Here is a 16920-nt window from a genome sequence, read left to right on the forward strand (position 1 = left end):
CAATGTTGTTAAAAGGACAGTTCTCTTTAAAATTGGTTAGTAGAATCAACATGGTTCTGTCAAAATCCTAGCAGATTTTTTTTAAAGGAATTGACAAGTTGATTAAACAATTTATGTATAAAGTGCAAGGATCTAGAATGATCAAATAACTTTAAAAAAGGTTACTGCCTAGATAGGAGGACTTATTTTAAAGCTTAATAATTAAGACTGTTGTTTTGGTGTTGAGATAGACAACTCTGTGGAACAGAATAGAGAGTATCATAATAGACCCTAAAATATATGGATATCTAATTTTAATCAAAAGTACAATTACAATTCAGTGGAGAACGGATAGTTGTTTTCAATAAATGATGGTGGAACAATCGAATATCCTTATGCCCAAAAATGAACTTTTTTTTCATACCTCACACTATATACAAAAGTAATGCAGTTATAAACCTAAAAATCTAAAATTTCTAAAAGAAGACAAAGAAGAAAGTCTTTGTGATCTTGGTTTTGGCAAAGATTTCTTAGCTGTGGCACCAAGAATGTGATTCATAAAAGTAAAAAATGATAAAGTGGACTTCAATAAAATTTTAAATTTATTTTCTTCAAAAGACAGGAGGATAAAAAGATTAGCCACTGACTGAGAGAAAATACTTGTATAGCATGTATCTAATGAGCAGCATTCATCCAGAATATATCTAACTTTTGTATTCAGACTATATAAAGGACTCTCAAAACTGAATTAAAAGAAAACAGTATTATTTCTAAAAATGGACAAAATGTTTGAACAGACACTTCCTGAAATAATGTCAATAAAGTACAATAAAAGATGCTGAGCATGATTAGTCATTAGGGAAGTGTGAATTAAAATCATCATGAGATACTTCTACACACCTATTATAATGGTTAAAATTACAAAGACCATACTAAATGTTGTCAAGGATGTGATAGAATTAGGACTCCAGTCCCCTACTGAATGGAATGTAAAATGGTACGACTGCTTTGGAAAGCTGTTTGGCAGTTTCTTGAAAAGTTAAATTTACCGTAGGATCCAACGAATTTACTTTTAAGTTTTTACCCAAGAGAGAAGAAAGCATGTTTGCATACAAAGACCTGTATATGAATATTTATAGCAGCTTTATTTGTAATAGCTAAGAACTGGAAACAAGCCAGATGTTCATCAACAAGTAAATGGATAAACAAATTGTGATGTACCTATACATAATAGAATATTACTCAGCAATAAAAAGGATTAAACTATTGATACACAGGCAACGACATGCATGGATATCAAAATAATAATAATGAAAGAGCTAGACAAAAATGAATACATAGTGTATGATTTTATTTATAGAAAAAGCCAACTAGCCTACAGTAATAGAGAGCATATCTGAGGTTTTGCTTGGGATGGGACAAAAGGGAAAGATTACAAAGGCATAAGAGGAAACTTTTGGGGATGATGGGTACATTCACTGTCCTGAGTTGATGGATTTATGTGCACTTTATTGTATGTCAGTTATACCTCAAAGCTGCTAAAGATTTTGTATTATATAACATATACACTAATAACTGCAAGAACTTATCATGGTTATGAATATGATTTGTTTAGCTTTATAATTCATTCATTCTTCAAGTTAGTGGAGGCAACATGCAGTGTACAAGATTGGCAAGATTCAGTGGTGGCAACATGCAGTGTACTGGGTGGTACAGTCTAGTGTTTGAAATAGTAGAGAAGAGAAATATACACATTAAGAATATTGAGTAATAAGGTAGCTTTTTAAAAGAAACTCTATTTTAAGAATATACTGCATTTTGTACTTAATGCAAATTGAAATTTTCTGAAGAAGCTAGTCTTTCTCCTAAATGCATTTATTCATATTTTCTTCATATTAGGTTAAAACAAACAATGATTTGAAGACTTTTAAAATAACTTAATTTCAAAGAATAATGTGCTTTAACTTTATGTTCTAAGTTTCAGATATTATGTATTTGAAAACTTCAGTTGTTGGAATAAACGTTTAATGGTTATATGTTTTCCTTTTGGATAGTATGCACTGGAACGGCTGAAGGTCATGTGCGAAGAAGCTTTGTGTAGTAACCTCTCAGTAGAAAATGTTGCTGATACCCTTGTCCTTGCAGATTTGCACAGTGCAGAACAGTTGAAAGCACAAGCCATAGACTTTATTAATAGGTAAGCTATGCTTGTATTTTAGTGCGCATGACACCTTCAACATTTTTTCTTTGGCCTTTTTTTTAAGTGTGTTTAAATCTTCAATGCAGGTGCAGTGTACTTCGACAACTTGGGTGTAAAGATGGGAAAAACTGGAACAGCAAGTAAGATGACATCAGTTTCTGACTTAAAGTTGATCTGCATAAATGAAATTGTTTGCATAGCCTTTTGTTCATCTACAATAAGTACGAATCCAGATGTTAGTTACTTTAAGCAAACTGCCAGTTATTTAAAAAAAATAATTTGACTACTCAGTGGATTCCTGAGGCTATGCTCCCTTGTGGATCAGCTTCAAATGCAAACTGGGGTGGACACTCTAATTTCTTAAGCACATATGCCACATGGTGTATAGCTGAATCCAGGTATTATCAGGGCTGCTAGAGATCCAGCCCCTGCTCCTTCAGAAAACATTCCTAAAAATGTGGGAAATATTTAGTCATATGAGGAATGTACCCTCCAGATTTGCTTTAAAAGTCTTTATGTTTAATGCTAACTCACTGCTTCTTAGGTTAGCCAAGTACCTTAGATCATATGCTATACAAGAGTACTTCAGAAAGTTCATGGAAAAATAGAATTAGAAGATATTTGAAGTATTCTCATATTAGGCTAGCTGCTTGTATTCCAAAAATGGTAGCAATTTGATCTTTCTTTTTCCCTGGTATATTTATCACTGATTGGATAGCTGCTTTATCTTTTTAAGCCTGGATCTTCTGAATATGAACTATTCGAACTTATTATTCCCTACTTTTTTTCTCCTCTCATTTTTAGAGCGACTTTCCTATTCTTTGAAATTATTTGAAATCAAAAAGGGGGGAAAGAGTTGGTAGATTGAAGATTTCACATTTTCTTTTAATTAATTTTGCCTGTAAACCCTTAATTCCATTTTCTCAAATTGTCAAGATGATGAAAGTAAAAAAAAGAGGACAGTGGTAAAAATAATAAAATAAACTAGTTTGTTGACTTTTTTTCACATTGCTGTCATTAGTTCTCATATATGTGAAGTTGGTTAACTGAATTCCTATTAGTTTGTGAACTCTGTTTTCTGAAAGTAAAAACTAGTGATTACTTTTCAATTATTGGTTGTACTTTATATTGGTCAGTGTGTAATAATATGGTATCGTTATGGTTTGTGATCCTAGAAAAAAAATCATTTTGAATTTAAAATATACTGTATTTGCAGTAAATTGACAATTCTGTGATTCTTTAAACTTAGCCAGTTTCAAGCTCTATTTTATTCTTGTATTAGTCCATTTTCTGTTGCTTATAATAGAATAACTGGAACTGGATAATTTATAAGAAAATGAAACTTATTTCTTACAGTTTGAGAGGCTGGGAAGTCCATGGTCCAGGGGTTGCATTTGATGAGGGCCTTCTTGGTGGGGGCTCTATTCAGAGTCTCATGGCAACAGAAGATATCACATGGCAAGAATGGCAGGAGCTCTTTAAGGTGCTCTCCTTATAAAGCTGCCAGTGCCTTTCCTGTGACAAGCTACTAAACTATTAACCCATTATTCCATGAATGGATTAATCCATTTCTGGGAGCATGGTCCTCATGATCCAATCACCTCTTAAAAGGCCCCACCTTTCAAATACCATATTTGGATTTCCCACCCTCTTAATACTGTTACAATGGGGATCAAGCTTCAGTGAGTTTTGGGAGGACATTCAATCCACAGCAACTCTGTTAAGAAAATACTTAACATTTTATATAACTTTTTCATTGTCAAAGAGTATTAGCTTATTTTATACCCCATTGGAGAAGCTGTGTGATGTGTACAGACCTTCAGTAGGTATTTATTGAATTAATAATGATCAGGTACATTAAGAGTTATCTGTGTCGTTCTAAACAACTAGTTGAAATTTTAAACATAATGACACACTAGTAATTTGATGTTTGGCAAATAAAAAAATTGTTTTGTTGATACCAGCTGCTATTTAGTTTAACAACCATTTACCCAGCATCTACTGTTTGTCGAACACCATGCTGGGATGCTATATATAAAAAGAATATTGAGGGGAAATGCTTGTTCTTGAGAAATTTATCTAATGGAGATGGATACAAGAACATACTATTTCATTATAATATGGTAAGTAATATAGAGGAGGATATGTACAGGCACTTGATTAAGCCCGGAGATTTAGGGGTGGCTTAGTGGAAATGCCTGAGTTAAGTCTTAAAACATGAATAGGAGTTAGAACTTGGAAGGAGCAGGCATTGCAGAGCGAAAGGTTAGTTTTTTTTTTTTTGTCTTTTTTCCGTGTCCGGCAACGGATTGCAACCCTCAGTGTTGACCCCGTACCGGACCGGGGACCGGCAACGGGATTGCAAGCCTCGGTGTTGCTCCCGCGCCTCGCTCAGCCAGTGAGCGGGAGCCGGTCTGTATGTGGGATCCGAACCCTCGGACGGGAGCGCCACCGCGCTTCCCAAGCGGCGCACTATCCAGTGCACCACCGGGCCGGCCCTGAGTTAAGTCTTAAAACATGAATAGGAGTTAGAACTTGGAAGGAGCAGGCATTGCAGAGCGAAAGGTTAGCATGAACCAAAGTATGGAAACATCAAGCAGTAGCTGATCATTTGACAGATACTTATATTTTATTATCTAGTAAGTTACCAAGGCACTGTGCTCAGTACAAATATAGCGGTGAGCATGACAGATGTTTTCTCTGCCTTCATGGAGTTTATGATTTAGCAGCAAACTAATTAAACAGGTAATTAAATAGTTAATTGCAATAAACTCTGATGATAACGAATGTATAGCATACCTATTTAGGAGCATTATATATACATAACAAAGTGGTCTAACCTAATCTAGAGGCCAGAGAAGGCCTTTTCAAGGGATTGTTGTAAAAATAAAGACCTGAAGTACTGGTAGGAATCAGTCTGGTGAAGAAGAGGGAAGAGAGGAAGGAAAGTGTGTGCTGGAAAAAGAGAATAAGATGTGCAAAATTTGGTGATGAGATAGAGCAGTGGTGTGTTTGTGTGGAGCCGGGGAGATAATGAGAAAAAGCGGGAGAAGGCAGGCAGCAGTCAGATCCTGGAAGACCATGTAAAATAACATTAAGACTTTAAAGCATTATTCAGAGAGTAGTGGGCATCCAGTAAGGGGGTTTTCACCTAGGGCAGGGTATGATCATGTTTATATTTTAAACATTCTCTCTGTATGCAGGTTGGAGAGAATGGATTGTGGGAAGATTGGGGTGGTGGTGGTAGTTGATGAGCAAGGTTAAATACAGATAGACCAGTTGGAAAGTTATTAGAGTAGTTCAGGTAAGAAATGAAGGGTGTTTTCTCTGAAGGTAAGAAATCAATTAGATTCGATTGGTGACAGTGAGACTGGAGAGAAATGAAAGTATATAAGAAATATTTTGAAGGGAGAATCTATAATATTTGAATATTAATTGGATGGTGGGTGGTATACCAGAAGAGAGGAGACAAGAGAGTGTAATGATATGTTGCCTGAGCAATTATTTACTCTGTACAGAGAGATCATGTTGTACATAGGGTACAGTAAGTAGAAAAATTTAATAGTTTTAGTTACAATAGAAAATACCAGTAAGATAAAAATATTTTAATAAATTCAGATAGTGTTCAAGCATTTTGGAATCACAGATTTTAAAAAAATTGACTAGACAACAATGCATTTTGAAAAGTACTGTTTAGTAAACATCTCTCTTAATTTTATTTTTCAGCCAAGCAACCGACATAATGGAAACATCAGGGTGGAAATCCATGATTCAGTCTCACCCTCACTTAGTAGCAGAAGCCTTCCGAGCACTAGCATCTGCACAGTGTCCACAATTTGGCATTCCTCGCAAACGGCTAAAACAGTCCTGAAATCTTCCGTGAACAGTAGAAAAATGGAATTGACTTTTACTCCTCCAGGTCCAGAAGGATTCTAATACACAAACCATAAGCAAGAGTTGTTTCTGTTATCTCGTCCACAGAACAGAATCTGAAAAAGCATATTGCTTGCATTTCAGGTGGATAATTTATGGTTTATTCTTCAGCTTTAAATTAGACTGATTAATTCACTTCAAGGCCTTAAATTATCTTCAATAACTTCTCTTGTTCATATAATACTTTAATTTTTTTATTGTGCCTTGTCATTTTGACCAAGGCTATGCAGGATTGCACTAGCTCCATAATGCAGTAATATTGATAACTGAAGATATTAAGTTTCGAAAGGATCTTCCATTATTTTGAGGAAAGAAAAATGAATTTTATAGGGTTTGTCCTACGCTATCTCAAAGTTTAAAACTAGGTTCTTTTTAAAAGCACTCGTATTGGAGGTTACCAGTAATATCTCCTGTCTAAGTTCTATAAATATAGGAGAACCTGCTTACCTTCAAGGTAAGTTATGGCAATACACTGCTTCAATTCTTATTTATTTTTCATTTCAGGGGGCAAATATGCAATGAGTTGGCCCAGATTTTTAGTAAAATTCATGATGTTTGTCTGTTAACTGTCCAACAAACTAGGTTTATCCAAGTTTACAATGATTGAAGTCTTAATTTTAATCAGTTTTCGACAAGAAGAAAGCATGTTTTGTGCTGAAGTAATTTTTTTTAAATTTATAGTTACCTGCATTTACATGAAGATTTACAGAAGTACATGTTAAAAGTAAGGATGACCAAATGTAAATTTAATGAGTGGGCCAATTGAGGAAAGATATATATGCACTTTTAATGTGTAATTTTTGTATGCTCAATGGTACATATATTTTTTTGCTTTTGAGGGAATTAGTAAGGTATAATTAATTGTGTCTTAACTTTTGAAAGCATTTTTTAAGACAGATGGAGGCAACTGGGATGCTTGTGATAATAGATAAGAAAGATATCCTTGATTATAGTTAAATTGGTTTGGATTTCAGATATTCATTATTGACTTTACTCCTGTTTTATCACACTTTGGAAAAGACACCTGAACAATAAATTAATCCTGGGCAGTCTACTCTCCTTCAAATAATGAACTGATATTAATTATTTGCCTGTGGGAGATGCATATTAAAGGAGAGAACCCATATACTATATCAGGCCACACGATGAACTTTCTCGCGCCCTCCCCCTTGTTATTTTTCTCCTTTGTGTTTCAGTTACTGTACTAACATTGTTGATGATATTGAAAATCTACATAATGTGAACAGGATAAACTATGATCTGCTTTCCATGGGCCAGTTCTTTACTATAAACGAATTTTAGCTTTAAACACATACACATGGTCAGTGTTTGATAGTTGTGTTCCTAGTGGAGATTTGTTCTGGTTCATTGTCCTGAAAAAGCAGGGGTGACCAGTGTCAGGTCATGGCATCTGACTTACTGTAACAGTGATAGTGTGCTTCTTAAGCAAGATTTATATTTGACCACAAGGGAAAAAGTGCATCATTGGGGGGAAAAATGTGTATACCTATGTATTTGCATATAGAACTTTATTCCCCAGACTAAAATTTGTATAATTTGTTTATTTAATTTTTGAATTCTGGACAAAAAGGAAAAAAAAATGAAGCCTGAGGTTTTAAAATAGATTTTATTTTTGCTATCTCTTTGTTAGGTGTTAATTGAAGCAATCCTAATATATCAAGAGTGATTCATATTTACATTGAGCAAACACTGTTAAATAAGCATTTGTTATCCACAACAAACTAGAGTTTGAAAAGATTATATTTTCAGACATCTTAATTTCTTTCTGTATAGTTAATTTAATTGAGTCTTCGTTGTGGTAACTTAAATTTGAAATTGGAAGAATCACTTGAGATAGAAGATTCTTACCAGGTTATGGACTTTATCCTATGTAAGAGTGTTATGGGGAGTAGACTCATTTAACTCCACCTTAATAATTAGCTTTTAAAATTTACAGTGTGCAATTTAAAAAATACACATCCAAACACATATACATACATATACACTTTTAATTTAAGATTTTGCCAGGGTCTTGAAAGATAAATTCCTTCAGACAATAGAATTATATTGTCATATACCTAAAAACTACTGGTGTATCCATTAGTTTCAAATGCACATCATGCTGGCACTGCTTGAATCTGCATTTCTAGCCACAGTGACTTCAGTAATAATATCATATAATGAACATTTCAGCTTGCCCTCACTTACTTTAGTGTTTATTACAAATCTTAAGGATTTTATTATAAAGATTTTTTTTTTTTTAAGTTTGGTGGCACATTTTGTACCAAAAATGTCAAACACTGTGCTGTAAGAATACAAGAGTACTTCAGAAAGTTTATGGAAAAATAGAATTAAAAGATAACACAGACCTTTCTGTGAACTTTTTGAAGTACCCTTGTATCCATGTTTTTAGAAATGTCCACTTTTCAGATAATATAATGCCTATGGTTATACTAACAGAATCGTATGGTGGTTGATTTATTTTTTTATTTATTATGTATATTTTTGGTATTGTACATTCTTGAGGCAATGATGAAAAACTATTAATGTATTCTGATGTGAGTGCTCTAAATAGCCTTTCCTGCCCCCCATTTATAAACTACATGTGTTTTCAAAATAGGCATAGATTCTGTCCAGAGCAGTCTTGTCTTTTGAACTATCAGCCTGCTTCTGTTTCCCTTTTCACCTAAACAGGTCTTTTCCTTAGAAAGTAGCGAGTGAATTACATATTATAGAAGTAACCATTGGATAACTTCTTTAGACCAAGATTTAGAAACACTATACGAGGGTGCTTCAGAAATTTCATGGAAAAAATAGAATTACAAGATAAAGTGAATCTTTCCGTGAACCTTTTGAAGTACCCTAGTATTTATGCCTTTTTCATTTTTTAATTTTAACATGTATTGATATTTGGAGCACAAATATGAAGGTGCCATAATTTGGCTTGCCAATGTTACCTCCTTGAATACTCATGTCATTGTCTTGATCTAGTAATTGGAGAACCTTGCATGAATTATGCGGTCATTTATACGTGTGTGTGTGTGTGTGTGTGTGTGTGTGTGTGTGTGTACACACCTCTGTTCTCTTGGGCTTGTGTGTGGTATGTTCAGAAGAGTGAATTTCTGAAAATAGGGCTCAGTTACTCTTCTCTTGGGCTTGTGTGTGGTATGTTCAGAAGAGTGAATTTCTGAAAATAGGGCTCAGTTAAATGTTGAAAGTTCCGGTTAGTTGAAATATTTCATTTAAATGTGCTTTATTTGGGGGGACAATTGATTGACAGAGGAAATTATAATTCTCAAAAATGTGACCAATTTACTGCATAATGAAATGTGAAAACAGTGCCTTTTTAGGACATCAATGATAATAAAAATTTTTAAATATTAACAGATCTCTTTAAAAATTGTCATGAACATTTATGGTTTATTCTTAAACTAGATCTGAGTGAAAGCTTAAATTGTCAAAGGTCTAATTACTAATTTATTTATCGATTTAAGTTTATGCATAAAATTTAAATCTAAGCAGAATTCTTTATACTGTTATGGATCATAGATACTACCCAGTGTTACTAAGATAGAACAGGGACTTTGGTAAGTTAAATTTGTGAAAATCCAACTCACCAAGCTTTGCTTATAGCCAAGTATACTTGAAGAGGTGAGTTATTCTGACTTGTACATGCACGCTCTTTGACAGATAAAATATTCAATGTATTCTTGCAAAAGAAAGTGGGTGGGTGAGTGGGTTTGTTTTAGTGTTCTCAGATTATAAAGACAGCACTTTTAGCACACATAAGAGTATTTTGCAAACCTTTTTACTACAGATTATGGGCTCTACTTTAAGTGTTCATAGAATTTTAGGTCCAGTTGAACAAATATTGAGTGCCTACCATATGCAAGACTTCCTCTTCACTAGAAAAGAAATCACACCGTGTCTTCTGTTTGCAGTATGTGAACTTTGTGTTTGCAAAGGAATTCTTCTATTTAAATCTTTTTCTGTTGTTAGTTTATTGTATACTGTAACCCAGTTAATTTTGCATTCAGTTTCTTAAAATGAAGATATAAATTAAGTGAGTCCCACTTTTTAAACTTTTGCTAAAATTATTTAAAAATTAGTTCTGGGGGAAATTGATCTTCAAGACTCAAATGTATAAAAATTTATATTGAACTTTTCAGCCTCGTTTTTAATCAGCTTATGTTAAGGGTGAGATACATACTACTTGTATCTTGTTGCCAAAAATATTTTTACATTTCAACACATTGAGTTAAAATAAAGTTGTTATTACTTATTCAGAATTAATTGGCTTATATTGTGTTTATTTGAAAAATATAAACTTTTTTTTTTTTTTTTTTAGAATTGTATGATGCTTTGAAAAAGACTTTTCAGCCTCGTTTTTAATCAGCTTATGTTAAGGGTGAGATACATACTACTTGTATCTTGTTGCCAAAAATATTTTTACATTTCAACACATTGAGTTAAAATAAAGTTGTTATTACTTATTCAGAATTAATTGGCTTATATTGTGTTTATTTGAAAAATATAAACTTTTTTTTTTTTTTTTTTTTAAGAATTGTATGATGCTTTGCAAAAGAACCATGAAGTTGATACAAGTTATGCACAGTAATTGTCTTTCTACATAGGGAAGCTAGTATTTTTGGAACCTGCTGAAGATTTATTTCCTAACTGAGAAATATTACACATATTTATTTTAACATGTGTATACCACCATGTGTATTGAATGACTTATTCTAATGCCACATACCCTTAATGTAACACTTAGAGATCACCTTTTCCTTGGTGCTCTATCCTTTTCTTAATTTTAGTTATTTCAGGCAACTTAATCATTTGCTGCTATCAGAAAGCAGAGTTGGGGCAGGATATTCCTGAATTAGCTTAGTAACAGTGACGCAATTAGTGCTTAAATATTATGACCAAAGTGTCAGTAGAAAGACATAGTGAAAAACCTTCTGTATACTTAACTAACACATGTACATATACACTAAATTCACCTTAAAAGAATAAAAGAAGGGTGGAAAAACTTAGAACATTGTCTATGCAAGTATAGTAAACTAGGACAAGTGGTTGGTTGTATTCTAAATGTTACCAATGAGCTATACCTTTTCCCTCCCACTTTTCAGCAGCCAGTCCCCTCAATCCTTTGAGAACATTGGGGGTGTTGTGTCTCTTCTATATGTCACCCAGAATAATTCGTTCCTAAGAGAAGGCCAAGAGTGGCATTTGCTTTACCAGAGAGGTTTGCATGCATCTGCAGTGGATAGTAACAAAAGACGAGTTTGTCATTCCTGTTGTGCTTCTTTTCCACATCTCCCTTTCTTGTTCCCCTGCCCTTGTTCCCTTTTGTAAAAGATTCAGATGTAGTCCTATGCCAGCTTGTGACATGACCAACCGCCAAACAATCCCTATAATAACTAATCTTAATCCTTTTGCTCAAATTCAAACCAGGCCTTAACAGACAGAAGCAAAGAAAAATTGTGGGATTTATGAATAACAAATGCAGCACAAAAAAAAAAGCAACCAGTGCCCTGAGGACCCTGATATTCACTTTGCTCTGAAACAGATTTACTGCCATAAGCAGGTTTTTAGAATGTATACTTTTATAAAGTGCTTAAAAAAATGTGAAGGTCATTATGAAAATCGAACAGGCAAAGATGAAAACTGAAAATGTCAAGCAATTGAAAAAGAATAGTAAAATTGGGTGCATTAAATTTGATAAATACCAGAAATGATAAAGCAGACATTTCAATCAGTAAAAGACAAGGTCAAGAAAAGCTCCCAGATGACAGAGACATGAATAGAGGTGAAAATAAAGATGATTCAGTTTAATTCCTATCAACAATTAATTAAATGGAGTGTCTGGCATGTGCTGAACTCTGTTTACAGTGATAAAGTAGAAATAGCCCATGTCCTCATGAAGTCTGTTTTCTTGAAGAAAGCACATTATATAACATGGCATGTGATAATTGTGATAGGAATACTAGAAGAGCATTTCAGTCTGGGTTGGGGATGGAAGACCCAGATAGCCTTTCTGAGGATGGGATGTCTAAACTGAGATTGAGCAGGAGTTAGAAAGTTTAGTGGTGGTGTCATCCAACTCATTCCAAGAAGTCCCAGAGGTTGACCAAGGTTTATATGGAACAATTATGTAAATGAAAATGAACATAGCTATTTTAGTGTGTAAATGGACAAAAAGACTAATGTAAACTAGTAAGTCTTGGCTGTGGTTTTTTAATAGGCCTTATTAAAGGAGTTGGACTTAACCAATGAGCATTGAAAGGTTTTAAATGGCAATATGATCAACAGCCTATCAGTTTTCACAAAGATTGTGGAGGGGGCTAGAGGAGAGGAAAGAGAGACCCTCTTAAGAGGTGAGGGAATGCTAATGCTCTGTGCTAGACGAGGAATATTGGGATGGAGAAAAAGTGGGAGATTTGAGAGGAAATATTGAAAAGCCTTGAAAATAAATTCCATATGGTAGAAAGGAGAGAGGAGTCAAGAGTGACTCCTAGGTATTGCACTTGGGTAGCCAAGTGGAAGGTAGTACCATTCACTGATAAAATCATCAAAAGAGCAGGAGCAGTTTTGGAAGAAAAAAACTTGATTTGGAGCCTGCTGAGCTTACGGTTCCTGTGGGCATTCTGGTTAGAATATGTGAATCTTAAATGTGAGACATCTCAGTTATAAAGTCAAGAATCATCAATATAGGAGGTTACTTCAGAAAGTTCATGGGAAATGGCATTAAAAGATAATACAAATCTTTCCATGAGCTTTTTGAAGCACCCTTGTACAGACAATAATTGGGGTATGTAGGCTGAGGAGAAGCAGCTCAGGACAGAAATAGGGACAAGGAAAGAAAAGAGCCAGCAAAAGCTTAAATAATTGGGAAGATATAACCAGAAAAGTGTTCCTTTCAGAAGTTGGGGAATTCAATGTTTCTAGAGAAGAAACGGCTAACAGTGGCACATGCTGTTGAGTGGCCTAATATAAAGCTAAATTATAAATTATATTTTCAAAGAGGAAATGAAAGTCTTTAGGATGGGGAAAGTAGTAGAACTGGGGTGAATGAGGAAATGGATACTCCAAGTATAGAACATGGGACGTTTGATGAAGATGGCAAGGGGGAAACTGTCGCTATAGGAGGGATTTTAAATTCGGTTTCTTATTTTGATTTGTTTACATTTTTTGGTGGGAGAAGCATCAGTATATTAAGGTGAGGATAAGGAGTCGGAAAATAGAGTACAGGCAGGGGATTACTGAGGTCCTAGTCAGAAAAGAAGAAGAGAATCAGTTGCTAGACAGATTGCCCCATAACACATGGGAGCAATGAATGGATGCTCAGAATCAGATTTGTAAATTATTTTTTGCCTGAAATTTGATATTGTACTCATTTTATGTCTTGTATTATGAAGTCATCTATTCAGAGTAAAGGGAGTAGATGATGGATTTAAAGCAGGGGTCAGCAAACTTACTTTATAAAAGACTAGGTAGGAAATATTTTACACTTTGTTGGCCATTGGGTCTCTGTCCCACCTACTTAACAATGCCATTGTAGCATGAAAACAGCTATAGCAATTATGTAAACAAATGAGTGTGGTCATGTCCCATTAGAACTATTTACAAAAGCAGGCAGCAATGAATTTGACCCTTGTGTCATAGTTTGCCAAGGTGAATGGTTTGAGGAGTGAAAAGGAGCTTTGAAATAATTGACGTGGAGGAAGAAACATGGATGGCCTAGTTGGGATTGGAGGGCATGAGTTTACAGGGGATGTGTTGAGATCCAGTGTTTGCACAACCGATGTTTCCACAGAAGTAGTTGAACTAGAAGCAGCAATTAAAGACACTAGGAAATCATTTAAAGAAATGAATGTTAGAAATGAGAATATTCACAGTGCAGCAGGTGGAATCCATGAGCAAATATTCAAACCTAGACATACTGAGTGACTTAAATTGGAAAGATAAGTAAAATAGCATCCCAGGGATAAATTTTAAATTCTCATTTTTCTGGTAACACTTTAAATGAAAAAAAAAAAAAAATTGAGCCAAGAACTCTTACTACTTGGTGATTCATTTCTAAAGTTAACATTTATATAGAAGTAGTATTGACAAAATACCTGAAGAATAGGGAATGCTAAATAAAAATTGATCAAAATTATTCCAAGCTTAAAAGGTTGGGCAGTGAGTATTAAACTGTTAGAGGGAAGTCTTGTTGTAATATTGTTTACAGATATAAATGTGAAAGACAAAAGAATGATCTCGTAAATAAAAAGGAGACTAGGCAAGAAGAAGTGGGAACTGGGGTAAGGGAATAAAAGTGCAGAATTCTTCCATAAGAGGAAATTAAAAATGCTTTCATACTGATTTCTAAATGTTGAGTTATAAATATTTAAGGATTTTTTTAATAATTAAGGTGCTTTAACTATCCACTGGTAGAATTTAAAATAGACTATATATATCCTCCAAAGCACAAACTGAAACATTGTATGTGTAGTAGAGAGAGGGAGAAAAAAAAAATTAACCATTAAAAAAGAAGACAAAGATAACATTAGAAAGATCTAACAGAACTAGTACAGCAAATGCCATAGGTTAAATGCACCTACTATAAGAAGTACTTATTCAGGAATGATCTCATTTAGCAAATTATGCTAGCTGGGTATGTAATAGAGTGATGTGACCTGTTCTTATGAAATTTATTAAAATAAATAACAAAACATAAGCCTTGTGAACCGGTAAGTACGTGTTGTGTAGAACATCTCAACAGTACCTACTTGTTTGCCAGGCATGGAGGAGAAAAAGTGTTTTTAAAGGAACATATGTGAAAGCTCAGCAGTGAGAAAGGATATTGACTCAAGTAACTGAAATTCAGTATGGCTGAAAGGCAGTGCTTTTTTGTTGATGTGTGGTGTACGTGTGTGTGTGTGTGTGTGACTTTATTTTCAAAGGAATTTTTTAATTGACACATAATGGTTGTATATATTTATGGAGTACAGAGTTATATTTCAATACATGTATACCATGTGTGATGATCAAATCAGGGTAATTAGCATATTCATCATCACAAAACTTCACTGTTTCTTTGTGGTGGGAACATTTGAGCTCATCTCATCTAGTCATTTGAGAATATACAAGAAATTATTGTTCATTATAGATGCCTAGCCCTACTGTACACCACTAGAACTTATTTTTCCTATGTAGCTGTAATTTTGTGTCTGTTAACCAACCTCTCCCTATCCTCCCCTTCCCAACATCTAGTAACCACAATCTTAATCTCATAAAGTTCAAAATTTTTTTGTTAGCATTCACATGAGTGAAAACGTGGTATTTATCTTTCTGTGCCTGACTTATTTCACTTTACATAATGTCTTCCAGATTTATCCATGTTGCCGCAGTTGACAGGATTTCATTCTTTTTCATGGCTGAGTAATATTGTGTATATACACCACATTTTCTTTATCCATTCATCTGTTGACGGACACCTATGTTGATTCCATATCTTGGCTATTGTGAATAGTGCTGCAATAAACATGGGGGTTCGGGTATCTCTTCAGTATTCTAATTTTCTTTCCTTTGGATAAATACCCAGCAGTGGAATTGCTGGATCATATGGTATCTCTACTTTTAGTTTTTTGAGGAACCTGTATACGGTTTTCCATAATGGCTGTACTAATTTACATTCCCTACAATAGTGTGTAAGAGTTCCCTTTCTCTATATCCTTGCCAGCATTTATTTATTTTATTTTTTTTCTTTTTGATAACAGCCATTCTAACTGGGGTAAGATGATATCTCATTGTGGTTTTGATTTGCATTTCCTTGATGATTAGTGATGTTGAGCAATTTTTCATATACCTGTTGGCCATTTTTATGTCTTCTTTTGAGAAATGTCTATTCAGGTCATTTGCTCCTATTTTAATCAGATTATTTGTTTTATTGGTGTTGAGTTGTTTAAGTTCCTTGTATATTCTGTACATTAATCCCTTGTTGGATGAATAATTTGCACACATTTTCTCCCATTCCAATGGCTGTTTATATACTCTTGATTTCTTTATTTTTATTATGAAGAAACTTTTTAGTTTGATGTAATTCCATTTGTCTGTTTTTGCTTTTGTTGCCTGTACTTTCTTCTTCATAAAATTTTTGCCCAGACCACTGTCTTGGAGTGTTTCCCCTATGTTTTCTTCTAGTAATTTTATAGTTTCAGGTCTTGCACTTAAGTCTTTAATCCATTTTGAGTTGATTTTGGTATATGGTGGGCAATAGGGGTCTAGTTTTGTTCTTCTACATGTGGATATCTAGTTTTCTCAGCACTATTGAAGAGGCGGTTCTTTCCCCTATGTATCTTCTTTGCACCTTTGTTAAAAATAAGTTGGTTGTAAATATGTGGACTTATTTCTGGGTACCCTATTCTTTTCCATTGCTCCATATGCCTGTTTTAATGCCATTATTATGTTGTTCGGTTACTATAGCTTTGTAGTACGTTTTGAAATCAGGTAATGCAATGCCTCTAGCTTTGTTCTTTTTGCTCAGGATTACTTTGGCTGTTCAGGGTCTTTTGTGGTTTTGTATGGATTTTAGGATTTTTTATTTTTCTATTTCTGTGAACAATGTTATTGGTATTTTGATAGGGATTACATTGAATCTATAGATCACTTTGGGTAGTATAGTCATTTTGACACTATTCTTCCAATCCATGAATGTGATGAATGTGAAGTGTTTTTTTTTTTTTTTTTTTTTTTTTTTTTTGTGTCCTCTTTAATTTCTTTCATCAGCATTTTGTAGTTTTCATTGTAGCGTCCTTTCC

The 16920-nt window shown here is 34.1% G+C and overlaps 1 protein-coding gene across 1 annotated transcript in view; it reads left to right on the forward strand.

Annotated features, from left to right (window-relative positions):
• The window catches only part of SPOPL (speckle-type POZ protein-like), a 50106-nt gene extending 42730 nt beyond the window's left edge, over positions 1-7376 (forward strand). Inside the window, exons 9-11 of the mRNA XM_008570963.1 lie at positions 2034-2176; positions 2266-2319; positions 5906-7376. Of these exons, the coding sequence (XP_008569185.1) occupies positions 2034-2176; positions 2266-2319; positions 5906-6050 (342 nt within the window). The 3' untranslated portion in view covers positions 6051-7376. The remainder of the gene's footprint in view (positions 1-2033; positions 2177-2265; positions 2320-5905) is intronic.
• Positions 7377-16920: the final 9544 nt, after the last annotated feature.

This window comes from Galeopterus variegatus, unplaced genomic scaffold (assembly GCF_000696425.1).
Source record: "Galeopterus variegatus unplaced genomic scaffold, G_variegatus-3.0.2 Scaffold648, whole genome shotgun sequence".
In the NCBI taxonomy this organism is placed as follows: domain Eukaryota; kingdom Metazoa; phylum Chordata; class Mammalia; order Dermoptera; family Cynocephalidae; genus Galeopterus; species Galeopterus variegatus.